Source organism: Pollachius pollachius (genome assembly GCF_949987615.1).
Source record: "Pollachius pollachius genome assembly, chromosome: 14".
Lineage (NCBI taxonomy): Eukaryota > Metazoa > Chordata > Actinopteri > Gadiformes > Gadidae > Pollachius > Pollachius pollachius.
In genome coordinates, this window is record NC_136947.1 from 16,690,604 (window position 1) to 16,706,466 (window position 15,863).

A 15,863-nucleotide genomic window follows, 5' to 3' on the forward strand; every position below is an offset into this window, starting at 1 on the left:
TATGCACACGCGCACACAAAAAACACACACACAAACACACATAAAAACACACACATAAACACACACACACACACACCTACAACCACCCCGATACACACACCCACACACAGACACATAGCTCACGGCTTCTTTCTTTCCAATGAAGATATGCTGATGCCATTCACTGCCCGCTCGTTGGCAATGCACCATTGCTCTTGTTTTATCGAGATATCAAGAAATCAAACACTAAATATTTGACTTGGCTGAAGTGATGATTTAAAAATGAAACATAAGAAAAACAGACATTTTGCATTTCACCTTATTTCTATTAATTATTTGTCATATTTCTGGAGCAAAACGGAGTCAGTGAATTTACTGAAATCCAAACTGAGCAAACACACTCTCTGTCCCCCACAGAGATCGTGAGGGCCATGACGCATGTCATCAACCAGGGCATGTCCATGTACTGGGGCACATCACGCTGGTCTGCCATGGAAATCATGGTGAGTCGCTTTAACTCATACAAGCCCAATCCCATTCATCTGGATGGCTCACTTATATGATGCCTAATGCACACCCTGATCATCCTTGATAATATAATACTCCTGATTTCTGTACATCTCTTTGGAAACAGTTATCAGTATATTTTATTTTGAAAGCGAAGGTAGGTCAGGAGACTGAATCCATGTGGAATGAAAATAATGCTTTGATGTCCGCCTTGCTTCATATTTGACCTCCCTTCCTATCTTGTGTTTTTTCATTGGTCCTCCCCAATGATGCAGGAGGCGTACTCTGTTGCCCGGCAATTCAACCTCATCCCTCCAGTGTGTGAGCAGGCCGAGTATCACTTCTTCCAGCGGGAAAAGGTGGAGACTCAGCTCCCAGAGCTCTATCACAAGATAGGCAAGTTATATTAAATATATTCCTGAAATATTAAAGCCACAGTGTGTTACATTTCAACTAGCTTGTAACCTGGACCAATCTGTAGTCAATGTTGATGGATAGGGATTTCAATAATGTTATCAATAAAACCACATCCTAAAACTGATATATTCTACAAACAAGAAATACTGGCCAGCCTATACCTATCTCTTTGTTTATAGGAATCGTACTATCGACATTCCCCAAACTCCTCCCACTCACGTCACCCTGTCAGCCGAGCTATGCTAGATCGCATTAGGGTCGTTTGAGTGGACAGAATACTGATATTCAGTCTTCTTAATTGTTAAAGTATACCAACTGGAAGGGGGCTCCTCTGACACATTCCGAAAAAAATAATCATTCTGAAGTAAATTGTGGCTGTGTTTATTCTATTTTCTGATTGGCTGTCCCAGGTGTGGGTGTGGTCTCGTGGTCTCCATTGGCCTGCGGGATCATCACAGGGAAGTATGAAAACGGCATCCCAGAAATGTCCAGAGCCTCTATGAAGGTTCAAACATTCTTCACCCTTCTTTCTGGCATGCAACACATCAATATGACACACATGGATTATAGATCAATAGAGAATAATGTAGTTATTTTTTAATTGGATTTTTGTTTGCCTTCTTTGTTTTGTTGTCTGTTGGTAGTCAGTTTTCCTGTCTAAAGTAACTGTCAAATGTATAATGTATGCATCTCCTTCCTGTTTGTGGCAATCCTACTGGCAATCATCATGAGTACTTCATGATCAGGGCCTGTGTCAAGGCATAATAAATCCATCATGCATTTCCCAAACCGTCTTTAACTGTTTCCCTCTCCATGGTGATGGGCTGCAGCCATACCAGTGGCTGCGTGAGAAGATAACGAGCGAGGATGGGAGGAAGCAGCAGGCCAAACTGAAGGAGCTGACTCACATCGCTGAGAAGCTTGGCTGCACCCTGCCACAGCTAGCCATAGGTACGAGGAAACCAAAAGAGCCAAGGGGAAAACAAATGACACGCACTATCAATTGTCTCTTGACTGGCCACCATGTCTTTGATACTATAAAGGACCAGGTTGGTCAATCAAGTGCTGTGCACTTAAATAGCAGATTATTATTATATAGTCTTTATGACTGCGGCTGTTTATTCTGGCTCTAGGCTCTGTTTGTGTTCATCCTTTTGATTCATGTGCTATTATTTGATGACTTTTTTATAACTTTTATTCTAGATTTTCATTATAGCTCTTTGCCTTGTGACCATTAACGTCAAGTTGTTTTTCATGTATATAATATCCATTCTGACTATATTCTATTTTTCTCTAACGACAGCCTGGTGTCTGAGAAATGAGGGTGTGAGCTCAGTGCTGCTGGGCTCCTCCAACCCTGTCCAGCTAACAGAGAACCTGGGGGCCATTCAGGTACATGGGGGGGCCCTCACACTGATATACTGTAAACAACTCTAGCCAATACATTACTAATGGTTTGGCCGTGAATGATGGGAGCTGAAACTGAAACTGACCTTACCTGTACAGCCTGCCATTCTAATTGTTTTTATGTCCTTATGTGTGTTTATTTATTATTGTATTTTGGTATGCCATGGTATTGTTCCTACTCTGCATCTAATGCATGCGGGGCCATTGATCAATCTCAGTGAATCATTCAAAGTTCTTGTGAATGGTGGAACATTTAGACAGCCAAATGCATCGAAAATGCATCCAATGTGATCAGGAACTATGCAATGAAACTTGACTTATTCCTTACTTTTTTTCTTTACTTACCTAAAAATGTATTTATTTTGTCACGACAGGTGATTCCGAAGATGACAACAGGAATTGCCTCTGAAGTGGATCATTTACTTGGCAACCGTCCCCACAGTAAGAAGGATTACAACCCTTAGGATTCCTCTCCAGAACTGTTTCTGAATATAGCCATCAAAGCTCACTTCTCATAGCCATGGCACATTCATATGTGCCCAACCTTGCTTCTGTGTGTGTGTGTGTGTGTGTGTGTGTGTGTGTGTGTGTGTGTGTGTGTGTGTGCGTGTGTGTGTAGGTGTGTATGTATTTATGTGTGTGTGTGTGTGTGTGTGTGTGTGTGTGTGTGTGTGTGAGTGTGTGTGTCTGTTTGGGTGTGTGTCTGTTTTACTGAATATATGTGTGTGTGTGTGTGCGTGCTTGTGTGTCAGTGTGTGTTTGTGTGTGTGTGGGTCCGTGTATATGCATGTGCCCATGTATGTGTGACTGTGCAGCGAATATTGTGCTACTCTAATGTCGCCCCCTCCACAGTGTCAATATCAACCAGTAACTATTATTGATTATTGTAAATTTAACTCCTTGATAAAGCATGCAAGCTTTAGCTACACCAGCCGTCCAGTAGATCCAGTTACTGCCAACTGCCCTGTCCATCTTAGTAAACTGACCTAAAAACTGCTTTGAGAAAATATAAATAAAACCGACATTACAGCACTAAGTTCAGCGCCAACAACAGTAGAAGCTTCTAATCCAAAACATACTTTACAGGAAATCTCTTTAAACCGAAAACTTTTCACTCAGCTTGTCAGAAAAAATAAATGCATGGAAGCATATCTGCCTGGAGCGACGTTTCTATGTAATTTAAATAAAATACAACTGTGAGAGCTACTGCATCCCATGAACTGGTGTTAAAGAACGGACGGATCTGTAATGAACAGAACATGTGTTCCAGACTGCCCGCGATGTACATGACAAGTTGTTGACTCTGTTGGTGTTGCGTATGAAGACTGTGATAAAGTATAGTGCCTGGCTAAAAGAGACCGGATCACCCATGCCAAGCTGACAACTGCTTGCGACCGCAGTAGGCTGGTTGAAAATAAGATGTTTTATAATGAAATGTTTTAGTATGTGATAGACTGGGTTCCTTATATTTTACATTAATTACAACACCAAATCATTGAACATATCTGTATAGACTGTTATATCTATTTTCCTTCATAAGCAGCTGTGTCAGAACATGTTTTTATCTCCATGTGTTTCAGTAATTACTTTTTTAATTACAATTTCAAAATGTATGATTATTGTATATTTCTTAACCCTCTGCAGTAGTGGAATTACAATTTAAACCCTGTCGAATTTTAGTTGGATGATAACAATGTCAGACTTTTTCTTTTGAGTCTATTGTTAGTGTTGATATATGACGAGGAAAGTATGGGAAGTTAAGGGAATATACTCCAGACACATTAACATCCACTGAATACAACATCAACCACCTGCACCCATTGCACCAAGAACTTCTCATCATCTCCCTGAAGCCTGTTTAGCTATGGCAATTATGTTTGTTCAATTTAAGCTTTCGGTCTAATAAAATGTGTATTTTCGGTGTTTGTTGTTGCATTTGTACAGCCAAATAAATGCTGTAAAATATATTTCCTTTGTGCATTTCTTGAATCCTTTTCGTTTTCATTATTCATTGCAATTTGAACAAAGTATGTACCCGTGTCCAAGTTCCTAAAAAGCTATCATCCAAGTCCGGTCCGTCTGGTGCATGGACCTATTGGTCTGGTGAGGTGACTGGCACTGCTTGTTTCCATAGAAACAGAAGCAGCTACACACAAACACGGAACGCGCACCCATTGGACAGCTACCCGGAAGTGGTTCAAAGTTGCTTCTTCCTGAAACTTCCTGAAACCGCGCTCAAGCCCGCGTATTCCAAAATCTGTTGCAGTACGAAGTCAGTAAAACAAAAAAAGAATAAGTAATAGAAACAGTTTTTTATTATTTTCCTTTAATTATGCGAGAAAACCCACATGAACGCTGTGACAAAAAATATACGGTTGATTTCCATTTACTCCATTCAGTTGCGGCGGTGACTCGTATCTTCCTGAACAAAACAAACACAGAGCTGCTGCTGCTTGTAGCTACGCACAGAAACAACACCTAGCGCCGAGTAGGTAACATGAGTAGGGTCCTCACAGACGCTTAATATGGCCAACTATTTGAACAGTGCATTGTGAACCGTACAGTTTGTATCTTTCGCAGAGTTTTTGGCTACTTGCTCCTTTTTAATATCTTTAATCCTGTTTTGGTAGTCTGCAGATGAGTCCAGCAAGGCTAGTTTTGTAGTTCTCTATCCAGTGCTATAGTCTACCTTGAGTTGCTCAGAGACCATGTCTTGGAACGAGGCACGTCCTGCACGGAGCCACGAACCCGTCAAAGGAGATACTATTTGTGTGGTCCCTGGTTTCGCCTCAAAGTATGTGGAGGAGGATGAGTATGACCTGAACAAATCCTACCCTTCTGCTCGACGACCACTGCGCAAAAACGGTCAGTAGCCAGGTGGTAACAATCCAAAGACATTTTACTGCTAGATAATATTTGGTATTACTACTACAAAAATAATTTAGAATAATTAATTCATTTATTACAATATAAATAATAATCCTCTAATGGGATCATTAATTTCACCTGACTCTGTGTTTCTGTACTACTGGATGATAAATGTATGTGTGACATCTATTTGGTCTTCAGGTTATTGCTTGAATGCAGGGAGTTCAGTGGCATCCCGCAACATCCAGATCTCCGTCCTCCACCGTGACCCCCATGGGTCTCATCACGGATCCTTACCCCATCCATTCTCGCCGTTTGAGATGGAAGAAAGCCTCTTTAGACAGCTGACCTCTGGGGATAATGAAGTGGTCTCAGGACCCCAAGCTGTCATCAACCCTAACAAGGCCATCCTTACCGTGGATCACGAAACCAGAGAGGTATTGTGGGTTAGGCTAGATCACAAGGTCTTGACCTTGCTGGGAAATTCGCAAAGTCAAGAGTTTATAGTCACTAAAACTTAAATAAAAGAAAAATCACAGTCTAGTGGTAAGATTGATTGACTGGGTTCTAACCCTAATATTGACAGCCTACCCAATGGCGACTTCTATATTGACATGTTTATGAAAAATCACTGGAAGTCACATTGGATAAAAGTGTCTGCTAAACGACTAAATATTATGACTGACCTAATAGGATGCGTACAAGTAAACACTGTTGTGCTGTATTTCTTCTCTGCTTTAAAGTAAAGTGCCGCCTATGTTTATTATTCATTGACAGATCTTGGCAGCCAACCAGCAGGCCTGCAGGCTGTTTGAGTGCTCTGTGCATGAGCTGACCGGGAAGAAGTTGTGCGCAGTCCTGAGGAAGACCAGCCAGGTGCTGGACAAAGCCCTGAGTGAACACTACCTGCAGCCAGACAGCAGCGTTTCAGCGATCTGTAGCAAAGTGGTGTGGAAATACTTATACAACTAGTGTCATCTTATTGCTTCACATCTCCGTGGGTGCTCCACTCTCTGCAAATGTTTTCTTAGTTTGCCTCCCTGTTCGCTCCTTTAAGGTGGATGCGATGACCTTGTCTGGGGAGGTGCCTGTGTCTGTATGGGCCCAGAAGCGGTTCCAAGATGGGCAGCAACACTGGCTCATCACCATGGAACAAGTGGAGAGGATATCTGCCTCCATTTCTTTGGCACAAGATGTAATTGGAATATTTATATTTTTTTGTCTGTTTTTATTAACATTTATTCCACAATAGATTCACATCAATGATATAATGATTGTATTTGATTTCTAAGGAAACTCCCGGCTTACAATTTTTTGTACTTTAGCCAATGAAAACAAAATCCTTGTCTTATCTACTGTAATGTTTGCATATCCAGGGCGGCATCATCAGCTGTGACACAGTGTTTGCCCATCTCCATGGATACCTCCGGGCTGAGGAGTTGAGCAGCCTGTCTATTATGGAGTTAATCCCTGAGTTACAAATCCCTGTTCAGGGGCATGTCATATCCAAAGTAAGCACCCATCAGAACTCACAACACCGCCAAGTAAACTAAAGTGCCGTTCAGTGGCAACACTGAACGGTACAACACCATCTTTGATATGTCTAAATGGATACTTCTGTTGCTTAGATGCAGAGGATGCAGAGAGTGTGTGGGCGGAGCAGAAAGGGCACGGCGGTCCCGCTGTGTGTCCGGCTGCAGGGGGGGGTGGTGTGTGGGCGAGGGGCCCCCGGGGACCTGGCCTCCGACCTGGGGGACTCTGAGCAGCCTCTGAGGACAGAACCATCTCCCGGTAAGACGTTCACAGAAATCAAAGGTTCAGAGGGAGGGGGGCGGGGTTTACTCCGTGGATTATATACGTCTATGGACACGTTGATGTATGAAGGAGTCCAAGAAAACCTGTAAAACAAATCTAGTCTGATTCTTGAAGTGGCTGACAGTATGATGAACGACCGTGTTTTCCCTGGCCCTTTTTTTTATATCCAATGACCTTTTTGATCTTTTTTTGAAAAGCATATCTATCCAAGACAAAGCTGACCCGTCCCTGTGGTGCTTTTTCTATCAAGACCCAAACCTGTTGGGGGAGGGCCTCTCTGCCGCCTTCCCACCCCCCTCCGCCCCCGTCTACTCGGGGACGGCGTGGGCGTTCGCCCCCATGAGCAGCCTCCTCCTGCTGCGGCCAGACGGCTCCATCTCCTCCATCCACGGCCTCCTGGCCCTCAGCCTGTTGGGCTACACAGAGGAGGAGCTGCACGCCAAGGTGAGGGGACCCCCACACCCACAACGTCTGCAGATCACTGCATGCTTGCGCCACGGATTCGTTGTGGACACGCTGAGCCTCTTGTTGGTGTGTCGTTCACAGAGGGTCACCTTCCTGATGCCGGGTTTCTACGGTTGGAGGTGTGGGTCGTACGGAGAGGCCAGTCCCCTGTGTCTACCCCGAGTAGGGGACATACCCAGGCCCTCATCGGGTAAACCTCTCCCTCTCACCATCCACCGCCGTGACAGGGGTCTCTTGTACTCCTTGTGTTGCCTTAATTCCTTTTACCCGTTGTATCGCTTGTGTGATCACAAAATGTGCAACGCATTAAAGGGTACTGCTTCTCTGATTTCTATAATATTACACACTTTGACTTGGACCGCTAAATGTACATGTACAAGAATTTCCCCTCCTTGTGGCCCGTACCTAGGTGGTTACGCTAATGGTTCAGATCCTGGAAGCCCCATCAGCCGCCCCACTGAGCCATCGGCCCGGAGAGACAAAGTCCACCCAGGGAAAGGTTTGCTTTGTTTTTATCCACATTAATTAGTATTATTAGACATTATTAGCCTTCTGTCTCTTGGATAGTATTTGGTTCTACACTTCTTTATAAATACTAGGTTACTATATGGTAACACTGAAATACTGATAAAATTCTGATAGTTAATCCACATTCACATAGTGAGTGGTGGCCACTCAGACTTTGGGCCTGTCATATCAATATAACAAGATCAGCTGTCAAATTCCACTCATGCTCCAAACACCCAACGACGTACTTGGCTTGTCAAGACGCGTGTGAGTCATGCATGGCCGTTCATGGTGTCTCCCCAGACCCCTCTCTGCTGGTGGCGGGGGACATGCTCATGGTCCAGCAGGCCGCCCTCAGCCGAAGCCCCGCGGGCCGGGGGAAGATCTTCACAGGGAACGGCGCCAGGCTGGAGAAGACAGACAGCGCGCCCTCTACCCTGACCGCGCCCACCGTCACCTCCACGCCCATGGCCACGTGAGTGGCTAACCCTCATGTGTGTCCTCAATTAATGGATCCCCTACCTTATTTGGCTTGGGATCCCGACTTCTTTTCAGACATCATTAAAACCCCTCATCATCTGCCTGTGATATCAAAGTCTGTGGTGTGAGCATTGCACCCTTGGTCGTTTGCTCGTGGGCACGAATCATTAGGCAGTCTTCTTGTACATGTGGGGATGTTACGGGGGCCTTCCAACCTTTTTAAAAAAAGTTCTCTTTCATGTGCCTTGAAATAACTATAGCTTTTGCATCAGCCGTCTCTAATGACCCCATTCCCATATCTCCAAGCTTGGGAACCAGTCCCATGGGAACGAAATTTGGAATTCTAAAACATGTTTTGTTCTTTTTTTTCCGTCTCCCCGTCACAGGATGAACGACACCGCAGAGCTGATGGAGGCGGTGGAGGCCGAGCTGGGCGGTGCCGGGGGCGGAGGCAGAAGCAGCAGCCTGCTGGAGAGTGCCGACGACACCCAGGCGCTGCTCGTGACCTTCGCCTTTGTGGGGTCCCCTCAGGGAGACGCCCTCTGCCTGGACCCCGCGCAGGGAGGTCCCCCGGGACGGCGCGCCCCCCGGAGGGACGACCACTCTGTCATCGAGGTCATCCCAGGTATGGAAACGCCAGCGGAAAGATTTCCTCCTTATCGCTCTGCTTTTGTGTTAATGTCTTTCAACCATGAGGGAAACGTTATCAATATTGACACAAAGAAAAATGGAATATTAATAGACAATAATCGTATTTTGGCCGTTTATTTTTGGGAAAAGCTTACACGCCATAACTAATGAGCTAGCTAGCGGGCACAAATTGCAGTGTTCCAAGTGTAGCTCCTCTTTTTAGATTATGCCCGCTACACTCTGTGCTCAAATGCTCTCGGTTCTCTAACTAAATTAGCTCTGTGGCCCCCTGTTCAATGAAAACTGCTGCTTTTGATTTCAGGGAATAATTTGAGTTCTTGTGTGTGGAGACTGCAAATGATCAAATCTATTCTAAAACTGCATAATTTCATCTCCACGGTTCTTTAACCTTTGTTTGTGTCTTTCAGACACAGTCATCAAAGCTGTTGCCAGGCCTGGTGTCTGCTCCAACGGCAGAGCGGGGACCTGCCCCGGTGGCTGTAACCTTCATGACTCCAGCTTTGAGATCATCTCCATGGGGAGCAGGTGAGCAAAGCCAGGAAGCATAGCCCCTGGCAGAGGTTTTTCATCCGGAACTGTCTCCATTCATCCACAGCGCCCTCTAACCTTCAGCCCTCAAAGGTCCCCATTATATTGAAGATACATTAGGCCATTAGGTATACTTTATAGATTTACAATACTACACATCCAATGTGTATAATAATGTTCAAGCATAATGTATAAGCATCAACCGTCTGTCTTCAGATTATCTTGAGATATGAACCTGAGATATGAACTTGAGATGAGATATGGTCCTAAAAGTCTCGCACTGCCAGTGAGACAAAGTCAGAGGTGGAAAGTGTCGAACGTGCCTTGATCGATTCCATAACGTCTTCCTTCTGTCCACTTGATCGCAGGTCATCGTCTGGCTTCTGCGAGACGTTTGCCGGCCATATGGGCGTCTCCACCTCCCCCAAGCCATGCCAGGAGGAGGAGGTGGTGGACACCTGCTCTGCCCTGGTGCTGGACTCGGCCAGCTGCATCCCAGACCTCCACACCAGCGACGACCAGGTGGTCCGGGCCATGGTGGCACTGGACCTGGACCTGAGCGCGGGGAGCATGGAGATCCTCGGCGACGGCGACGGCGGCAGCAAGGGCGACACCGCCGAGCTCCTGCGCACGCCGTCCCCCTTCGTGGTGGAGGACTCCCAGGACACGGGGCCCGGCGGCGATCCCCCCCCTGGGGGGCTGGGTCAGCGGGAGGAAGGGGGGCAGGGCCAGTGGACCACCCTCTCGTCCATCGACAACGGCCAGGGCCAAGGAACCAACGGCAAGATGCAGGTGTCGCCCGAGATTCCCGCCACGTCCACGCCGAAGAAGACGAGGGCCAGCGGCTGCGTACCGTCCCCGGGCGCTGAAGAGATCGGCGAAGGACAATATGAGGGAAGCGCCTACCATAGGGACGGTTCCAGAATAGGTTGTTACCCTCACGCTATTTATTCTCAAACTCCTTTCCCCTGATTCCTGTCGCTACCGCTATACGTTTCGAATGCGTGGGTGCTCATTCCTATCTGTGCTGTCTCCTCAGATGTCCTGTGTGACGTGTGTAGAGCCGACCTCCCCGACGGCACCTCCATGTTCTGCGTGTGGCTGAGCGTGCCTGGCCAGCAGGGGGCGCTGATGCAGTCATCGCTGCGCGACAACTCGGCCGGCAGTCTCGGAGCGGTGGGCGCGATTACTACTAAATACACAGACGGATAACCATCATTGATCGTTTCTCCTTATCGCTACTGTTTCTCCATATCAACATGGGTTGAGGGCAACTAACGATCTGTTGTTTCTTTTGGCCTCCCAGAGGATTGCAGAGTCCATCCACGGGGACATCCTGCGCTCCACCATGGACCTGGACCAGTCCCAGGCGTGCAACGGACAGTTTGAGGAGGAGTATCAGCCCCTCAAGGCGGTGGGGAAAGGAGCCTTCGGCTTCGTCTGGAAAGCGCTGAGGTGCTGCGATGGCCAGGAGGTGAGAAAGTCCCCATTAATAAGCTACACGCTCCCTTTGCCACGGAAACCGGTCGAGTTGGGGGTTGATCCCCACGACCTGCAGTTTAGGCATTCTTTAGCAAGACGCCTGACCTCTGCATGCATCATAAGCTCTTCTGGTGAATGAAACAAATCTACTAGTACAAGCAACTCTTCCCTGCCAGCGTCATGCAGCATTGGCACATGACCTAGCAGCAGTGGGGTTGTTGAGCTGAACCGCTTGGCTGTGGGTGCAGGTGGTGGTGAAGTTCATCAAGAAGGCCCGGGTGGTGAGCGAATGCTGGGTGGAGGACCCCATGCTGGGGCGGGTCAGCCAGGAGATTGCCATACTGACCCGCATGCAGCACCACAACATCGTCAAGGTAGACCACCATTCAAGTCCTGGACTATGGTCAAATAAGATTATTGAATGTTTTCCCTTTATGAAGTAGCCACAGGAGACCACCCCAATCCCGTAAGGCTAGAACTGTCTGGCCTTCAGCCTGGAGAAAGCCTTTTCTAAAAATGTTAAAGGGGACATATTATGCTACCAGGTACGAGTTTGATTAGTCATTACAAGCCGTTTTGAAAATGTGCCTCTTCTGACATCACAGGTGGGCGTTTCCACCTAGATGTAAGACGGATAGATGAGCAACGTTTGCTGCAGTCCATTGGGTAGGCTGGTAGACTGATCTATCCAGCACACATCTAGGTTGACACGCCCACCTGTGATGTCAGAAGCTGCACATTTTCAATGCGACTTGCAATGGCTAATGACACTCACACCTGGTGGTATAATATGTCCCCTTTAAAATGCTAGGTCCGATCAGTGCTTTGGGTTGGGAGTTTCAGTTCATGATGAACAAGGACCGCGCAGTCTGACAAGCATAAATAATTAATAGTGGTACTCATTCATTTAGTACAGATAATCGATTGGATCAATACAGAGAAGATTAGCAAGCTCACTTGCACAAGAAAGCCTACACACAATCATGAATATTTCCACATTTTTATTCATATAAAAAAAAAATTAAGCCAGCAAAGTGTAGCAATCTACGGCACAAACCAAACTGTTTAGTCAAATGGAAGTTGAACGTGTTACATTTCTAGTAACTTGCAGATTAAAATATCTGACATATCTGTAGTCAATACTGATCAATAGTTATTTCAATATTTTTATCACATCGTATAACTGTTCTATTCTACAAAAAAAATAATGCTGGTCAGCACGTACACATCTTTGTTACAAGAATCGTACGTTTGACACTCCCAAAACCCCTCCCACTCACGGCACCCTGCCAGCCGAGCTACGCTAGTGAGTGTACCGCAGTTGCACTGCCAGTTGTTGGACAGAACGCTGTTGAGTTTTCTATATTTTATCTCCTGCCTACTAACTGAGGGGCTCAATCTTACACATTGCAATTCAATGCATTACAGAAATCTGCACCGAAGTCTTTTCTCTGAGGATAATTTGTTTTTGCTTTACCTCCAACCAAGAGCGAAAGGAGAACGGTCACTTTCTGATTGCCTGGAGTTTTTTTAACGTTAGGTTGGATCCATATGTAGAAATCAATTCCTGGTCCGTGAAGGCCAGACTGATATTCATTACAAACCTAAGTATCTTCATGTTCTCATGAGGCTACGTAGGAGGTGGAATATATACAAAATAGTATACAGCAAATATTGTATACAAAGGGCTTGTTTTGTTCTTCTGTGGACTTTCTCTGTGTAGTCTGTGATTATTGATGATTAGTGCTATTTTACCTCAGGGATGTTGAGCTATCGATTAAACTCTTCTTACTATCTGTTGGAAATCTATTTGAAACAATTATAAACTGAAAAAATGGGTGCATTTTAGTAACTTTTAGTAACTATAGTCATGCCCCGTCTGTGACTTGAGTGACCCGCGTGTGTTCTGTCTGCAGGTGCTGGAGGTGTTTGAGAACAGCAGCTACTTCCAGCTGGTGATGGAGAAGCACGGCGAGGGCCTGGATCTGTTTGAGTTCATAGACAAACAGCCCAGGCTGGACGAGGCCCTGGCCAGCTACATCTTCAGACAGGTACGCTGCACAGCAGAGCCTGGTCTCATCGGCGGAGCAAGTTCTTCTGTGTTTATTTGTTTATTATAAGGATCTCCATTAGAGATCATTAGACTCCTTGACGACCAGCCAGGTTTCTTGGGTTCAGGACAATATTAAACGGGACACATACAGAGATTATTTAATAATAGACAAAATATTGGCATACAATTAAATTAAGAAAATATATTGAAAAGTACAAATATACAAAGCATCTACTCGCCCTGAACAATGAGTTAAAATACAAATATTGAAACATATATATATATTCATCTTTAAAATTTTTTAGTAACGGTGATAAATGGTATGGATTCCCTTAGCACTTCAAACCAAAAGCCAGGCTTGCTCTCTAAGTGTCTCATTGGCCAGCGTTGTGCATCTCCAGTTGGTGGCAGCGGTGTTCCACCTGCGCAGCAAGAACGTCCTTCACCGGGACATCAAGGACGAGAACATCATCATAGACACCTGCTTCCACATCCGGCTCATCGACTTCGGCTCGGCCGCTGTGCTGGCGCCCGGGAAGCTCTTCTACACGTTCTGCGGCACGCTGGAATACTGCTCCCCCGAGGTGCTGCAGGGAACCCCGTACGTACGCAGACCCCCAGGGACAGCTCGCTTCTCTTCTCTGTCTGGCTGTTCACGCATAAATCACTGCTGTTGATGAATGACCTCATCCACCCATGGGCCATGGCATTACTTTTAACTTTCCTAGCAATGTGTATGTATGTTCTTTAGCGCGGGCTGGGTAATAGCTTTTACAGTGAGGTGTGGATGGTTAAATGATTATCTTTGTATGAATTAAGTCTTTACACTGAAACAAACTCATTCCAGTGTGCAATGCTGAGCCTACTACTGTCTTCTGAGAGGGTGAGAAGGAGATGTAGAAAACTGTTTACAAACACACCCTTTATCACCTCACTGGTTGTTAGTTTTAATGACTAGCCTGGCTGATGTAAGGTCCCGGTACTATTCCAGTCTTGAGTCTGTCTACGATCACTGGATAATTATTAATCTCACCAATCTGAGCGTTTCAAAGTAGTTTATTTATTGATCCATCTCTGCAGTGTCTTTCTGTTCATGTTTGTGTACTTTGTGTGTGTATTTTGTGTATAGCTACAAGGGCCCAGAGCTGGAGATGTGGTCCCTGGGGGTTCTGCTTTACACACTGTTGTTCAGTGAAAACCCCTTCTGTGGTGTGGAGGAGATCCTGCAGGCCAGACTCAAACCTCCATTCAACATATCCACAGGTACACCACCACCACCACCACCACCGCTTACTCCCCAATAGACATCCCAGTGCTGCGGTGTTTGAGACCCTCCCATTACTGGGGGAGACTGGTAGACAAGAGATACGGGTTATTCAGATAATGACCATGAATCTGAAACTTGAGAGCTCTGTTGTTAGAGCATCTGGGAAGTAACAGGATTTCTTTTTTGTATGTGACACATTCTTTCCTATTTGATCATAATTGTGCTTCTTGTCTTGTCTTCTCTGTTCAAGATCTGCATGACATGTTGTCAGACATGCTGCAGCCTGAGCCGGAGAAGAGGATGACCCTTGACCAGCTCCTGCTGCAGTCTTGGGTCAGCCAGCCCATCTCTCTGGCCGAGTACAGCTGGAACGAGGTGATCCCTTACAGCCAGTGTAAGTAGACCAGCAGCACATTACTTACAGATGCTTACATTGTATTGGGTATTGGCAGATATCCAAAGAGAATTACAGTGAATGTATGTCATCAAGGAGCAGGTACGGATTAGCTGCCTGCAGGTATGCATTGGATATTGGGAATCTAACCAAGTAGCTTTCCGGCTGGGAGTCGAACATCCTAGCCACTACATTATTCTGCCTAGTACATGAACAAGTACTGAAGGCTCTCTTCATCTTCTCCAGGTTTGCAACACGACAACCAGCAGAGTCCCGCAGCGTTCCTGGGGCAAGGGCTGTTCCCAAACACGGGCGAGGAGACCCTTCCGGATGAATGTGACGGAGAGGAGGAGGGGGAATATGACGATGACGAAGAAGAGCAGAAGTCAATGGTGGACCTTGAAAATGAGCTCCAGAAGTATCTTGTTGAGGGCTAAGTCTTTATGAAGTGAATCCCCTTGTCTTGTGTGATCAGCTGTGAATTCAGCAAGAGACTGTACTATATGAAGAAAGGCTTGTTTCACAGGATTCAATGCGAAAGATCTCAACTCTTACTCTCCACAAATTGCACCTTCAATAAGAATACTAACATGAAGAAAGACTCTTTTTAATACCATAATCGCTCCAATGGATGCCAAAAGGGATTTCCTTTGTATTGTCTATTTAGTGCTGATTGCTAGATGGAACACAATGATTGACTAATTAATTTAATTCATTGTTTTAATTGTTTTGGTATGCCTTCAGATTTATGTTGTATTTATTTATGTCACTGATTTTATCAAGATTTGAGGCATACACATGTTTATTATTTTGTATCAAGCAAAGCCTACATTCATTATCTGAATTATTTAATCGCTGTAGATCTTAATTGTTAATTGCGCAGTTTCAATTTTCGATTTGTTGATGCATTGTTGGTGGATGCATATTTTTGTTTTAATGATACATTTATTTACACTATTTATTCAGTCACATGTAAATAAATATTTTATCAAATGCTACTCGTGGATGTAATCTTTTCACTCCACAGCACAGTAAAATAAATA

At 45.4% G+C, this 15,863-nt stretch overlaps 2 protein-coding genes across 2 annotated transcripts in view; both read left to right on the plus strand.

Moving 5' to 3' along the window:
* Positions 1–3,446, plus strand: part of kcnab1b (potassium voltage-gated channel subfamily A regulatory beta subunit 1b) — a gene marked incomplete at both ends in the record, with an annotated part of 34,034 nt that extends 30,588 nt beyond the window's left edge. The window contains 7 exons of the mRNA XM_079751236.1: positions 397–482; positions 762–882; positions 1,314–1,408; positions 1,734–1,854; positions 2,207–2,295; positions 2,685–2,751; positions 3,397–3,446. Coding sequence (XP_079607362.1) covers positions 397–482; positions 762–882; positions 1,314–1,408; positions 1,734–1,854; positions 2,207–2,295; positions 2,685–2,751; positions 3,397–3,446 — 629 coding nt within the window. The remainder of the gene's footprint in view (positions 1–396; positions 483–761; positions 883–1,313; positions 1,409–1,733; positions 1,855–2,206; positions 2,296–2,684; positions 2,752–3,396) is intronic.
* A 1,120-nt stretch (positions 3,447–4,566) lies between these two features.
* On the plus strand, positions 4,567–15,774 carry pask (PAS domain containing serine/threonine kinase). The gene is made up of 21 exons (XM_079751159.1): positions 4,567–5,175; positions 5,380–5,615; positions 5,956–6,126; positions 6,236–6,373; positions 6,555–6,689; positions 6,807–6,969; positions 7,244–7,437; positions 7,540–7,648; positions 7,868–7,957; positions 8,269–8,440; positions 8,832–9,070; positions 9,504–9,621; positions 9,993–10,552; positions 10,664–10,800; positions 10,931–11,098; positions 11,355–11,480; positions 13,023–13,157; positions 13,561–13,760; positions 14,289–14,422; positions 14,677–14,820; positions 15,067–15,774. Exons 1-21 carry the CDS (start codon positions 5,019–5,021, stop codon positions 15,255–15,257), a joined length of 3,717 nt encoding a protein of 1,238 aa, XP_079607285.1. The 5' UTR covers positions 4,567–5,018; the 3' UTR covers positions 15,258–15,774.
* The last annotated feature ends 89 nt before the right edge of the window (positions 15,775–15,863 follow it).

Coding starts and splice junctions, on each gene's coding strand:
- pask (XM_079751159.1), top strand. CDS start 5,019: ATGTCTTGGAACGAGGCACGTCCTGCACGGAGCCACGAACCCGTCAAA. Junction 5,616..5,955: donor TGGATCACGAAACCAGAGAG/GTATTGTGGGTT, acceptor ATTCATTGACAG/ATCTTGGCAGCCAACCAGCA. Junction 9,071..9,503: donor TGTCATCGAGGTCATCCCAG/GTATGGAAACGC, acceptor TGTGTCTTTCAG/ACACAGTCATCAAAGCTGTT.